A 3,084-nucleotide genomic window follows, 5' to 3' on the forward strand; every position below is an offset into this window, starting at 1 on the left:
CACAGTAGGTACTGTGCAAAAAAAACGGTGGGCCCGAGCCGTTTTTAGCAACATAAACGGCTCGAGCCCACCGTTTTTTTGCACAGTACCTACTGTGCATACTTTCGGCGGACTCGAGCCGTTTTTAGCAACACAAACGGCTCGAGCCCACCGTTTTTTGCACAGTACTTCTTATTTAAAAGAGAATTAACTTTACCTTGATCGAAAAACTTTACGTTTAAAAAAAAGATTTACGTTTAAAAAAAAAACAACTTCAACTAATAGTTACTACTAAAAAAAACAACTTCAACTAAGTTTTCATTCCATATCTATTGCTATTGCATTCGATGATGTGTCCCCTTCCTTCTTTATACTTGATGGAGTTTCTTCCAATTGCGGATTGAAATTATCGCCACTGTCAATTTTATGTTCGCAAATAGTCAACCACCTTCTTGCATCTGAAGTAGCGTATCGAGACCATTGCCTAGCAATCGGAGGAAGTATAGTTTCATTTTGTAGCTTAACATTAAGGAAATGACAATTGTTTACATAACCAATGCATACCATTGTATGTGGTTGAGACAAACCTTCGGAAGATAGTGGTGGTGGACCGGTGATTAAAGGTAAAAATGTCGTTGAATCATATTTCGCCAAATGAATCAACATTATATTAAAATGAGTGGCAATTAAATAACTCGTCTCTCCGTGAGTATACCAAAACTCATCTTCAGCTGGTATATCAAAATTGTTGGTTGAAACCAACAATCGGTCATAAAAAGACCCAAACATGGCTTTGTATAACTCTGGACGTGTTCCGAGTTCATTAAGAACACCTTTTCGGATCTCAATCCAACCTACCTCCGACGGATACCCGAGACAAAGAGCGACGACTCTAAAACCACAATGACCGTCCCCTGGAACGTTTGTAATAGTACTGATAAACGGATAAATCACCTCAGGCATTAGACGTAAAAATGAATCACCACTACTGCGAGATCTCCTATTGGCTTTCCGTGCACTTTTAACCGATGGAACCGATGTTTCCGGAATACATTGTGCATACTCCCAACGAGAAGGATCTCTCTTAGTAGATATGGCTGATTTCTTCTCTTTTCTGTTTCTTGGTTTCTTTGGGGCTCCTCGGGTTTTCAATTTTGCCAAAGGTTCTGTCATGGATGTCATTGAAGGACAAACAATACTCCTCAACCTTTCTAATATGGCTTTTCTCTCAGGACCGGTCGACATATCCCACATGGAGTACAACAATCCTAATTCGTAAGAACTCTGAAGTTCGTTATATACCTCAGGAGTAGGAATAATTGAGAGTTTAGTCCATTGTGGGTCAATAAGTGACAAAGATATCACCTCACCGCGTCTCATAATGATTTCCATCTCGTGAGCACAAGGGAGACCATACACAGACCTATACACACATCCACACAAATTTGAATCAATTCCTATAGTTTTTGCCCGCTCCACCTCATCTGCCAACAGGTCAAGTGCATTGTGTGAGACATAACCCCTGAGTTCCCTAAAGGCGTGGATTTGATGAGACATCTTCACTGATGTACGACTTTTCTCGAATGTAGCTTTAATCGCAACAATCTCTGTCTCAGTCATTGAATGTATAGATTCCCATCATGTGACGAAGTTACCCTCGGATGTATCCAAGTTTCTTTTCAACTTCGCATGTGCACCTTCAACCCTATTCGTTGTAGTATTACCCAAATGCATCACATTATCGGTCCTTGCCGTTACAAAATGTTCCCTAAGTGGCAACCAAGTCTTCTGAACATAAATAACATCAATGGTGTTACTCTCCGACCACGTTGTGACGAAATCTTCAACAACGCGATTATAATCCGCCTCGATTTCCGCAAACATGATTAGTCGAAACATTGACATGAACTTTCGGAATGGTTTGTTTTTCAAGTGTGGTTTAACCTTTCCAACCACACACTTATCTATATGGAAAGTACATAATAAACGATCTGCATGTGGGAAGACTTCACCTATTGCATTGATTAATGCTTGTTCCCGATCAGTCAAAATTACCTTCGGCATAGAGTTAGGAGGAAATAATGTCCTCAAACGATTCAAAGCCCAAGTGTATAGATGTTCTGCCTCTCCATCCATAAAAACCATGGCCGCGGTGAATGATTTCATAGTCGAAGTCATCCCAACAATCTCAAGCAATGGTTTCCCGTATCGGTTTGTTTTGTATGTACAATCAAGCATTAACACCGTGTGGAAGCACTTCAGCAATTGGATAGATTCCGGGTGTGCCCAAAATAAGTTAGTAATCTCCCCTGTTTCATTCTTCATTGAATGCCAATAAACATAATTGTGTTGAACTAACAACCTCATCAATTGTTGCATAGGAGTTCTACCTTCTTGTTGACTATGCCGGATTCGTATCCTTTCGTTGTATATGGTACGCATTGTCGAGGTATCATCGTTGAATTTTTTTCTTTATTTGAGAAAGAATTTGTCGTGGTTTTGTACCACATTGATATAGTTCTTCAACAAAAGTCTTTTCTTCATTATTTAATCTATTGGCATATGCATGCCCAATTAAGGTCACTGCAAGTTCATGATTATGGATCCCACACACAACTTCCACCTTCCACTTGTCTCCGTCTATCGGTATTCCTTTTAACTTGAAGGGGCAATTGCATTTCTTAGTACTCGTTTTTCTCTTTTGGTGGACGGTTCTTTTGTTTTAGGAATTATTTCTGCCTTAAGATGAGAACGATACTCTCCACTTCTTTCACATCGTAAATCCATCTTCGGTTTTTTACCACCTTTCCGAGCAGCAGACTTACCAATCATAACAACCATCTTGTTTTTTATACCAATTTCTTTTGCCCATTTAACTCGTCTCTCGTTTCAAACACTTGTTCAGTTCGAAAATACTCACTAACATCAATGCTGACAAAACCTTCATATGGTCTGTTTTCTTCTTGATTTTCTTCTTTCTTATTTGGAACTTCAAGGTTGGGTTCTTCTTCTCCACATTCACGATTTCCAATTTTAAGACATCCAAATTCCGATGATGCTTCGTTTTCTTCGACTGCATCATGCCACCTTTCTTGTGTATTAGGA

The 3,084-nt window shown here is 39.5% G+C and overlaps 2 protein-coding genes across 2 annotated transcripts; both read right to left on the reverse strand.

Moving 5' to 3' along the window:
* Positions 1–297: 297 nt before the first annotated feature.
* On the reverse strand, positions 298–1,599 carry LOC147566309 (uncharacterized). Its single transcript, XM_086654113.1, has one exon. It carries the CDS (start codon positions 1,597–1,599, stop codon positions 298–300), a length of 1,302 nt encoding a protein of 433 aa, XP_086510239.1.
* Positions 1,600–1,617: 18 nt separating this feature from the next.
* On the reverse strand, positions 1,618–2,421 carry LOC147566310 (putative protein FAR1-RELATED SEQUENCE 10). Its single transcript, XM_086654125.1, has one exon. The coding sequence runs from the start codon at positions 2,419–2,421 to the stop codon at positions 1,618–1,620; it is 804 nt and encodes a 267-aa protein (XP_086510251.1).
* Between the last annotated feature and the right edge of the window lie 663 nt (positions 2,422–3,084).

Source organism: Eschscholzia californica, unplaced genomic scaffold (genome assembly GCF_041429995.1).
Source record: "Eschscholzia californica isolate CP2 unplaced genomic scaffold, dmEscCali1.0.p SCAF_1, whole genome shotgun sequence".
In the NCBI taxonomy this organism is placed as follows: domain Eukaryota; kingdom Viridiplantae; phylum Streptophyta; class Magnoliopsida; order Ranunculales; family Papaveraceae; genus Eschscholzia; species Eschscholzia californica.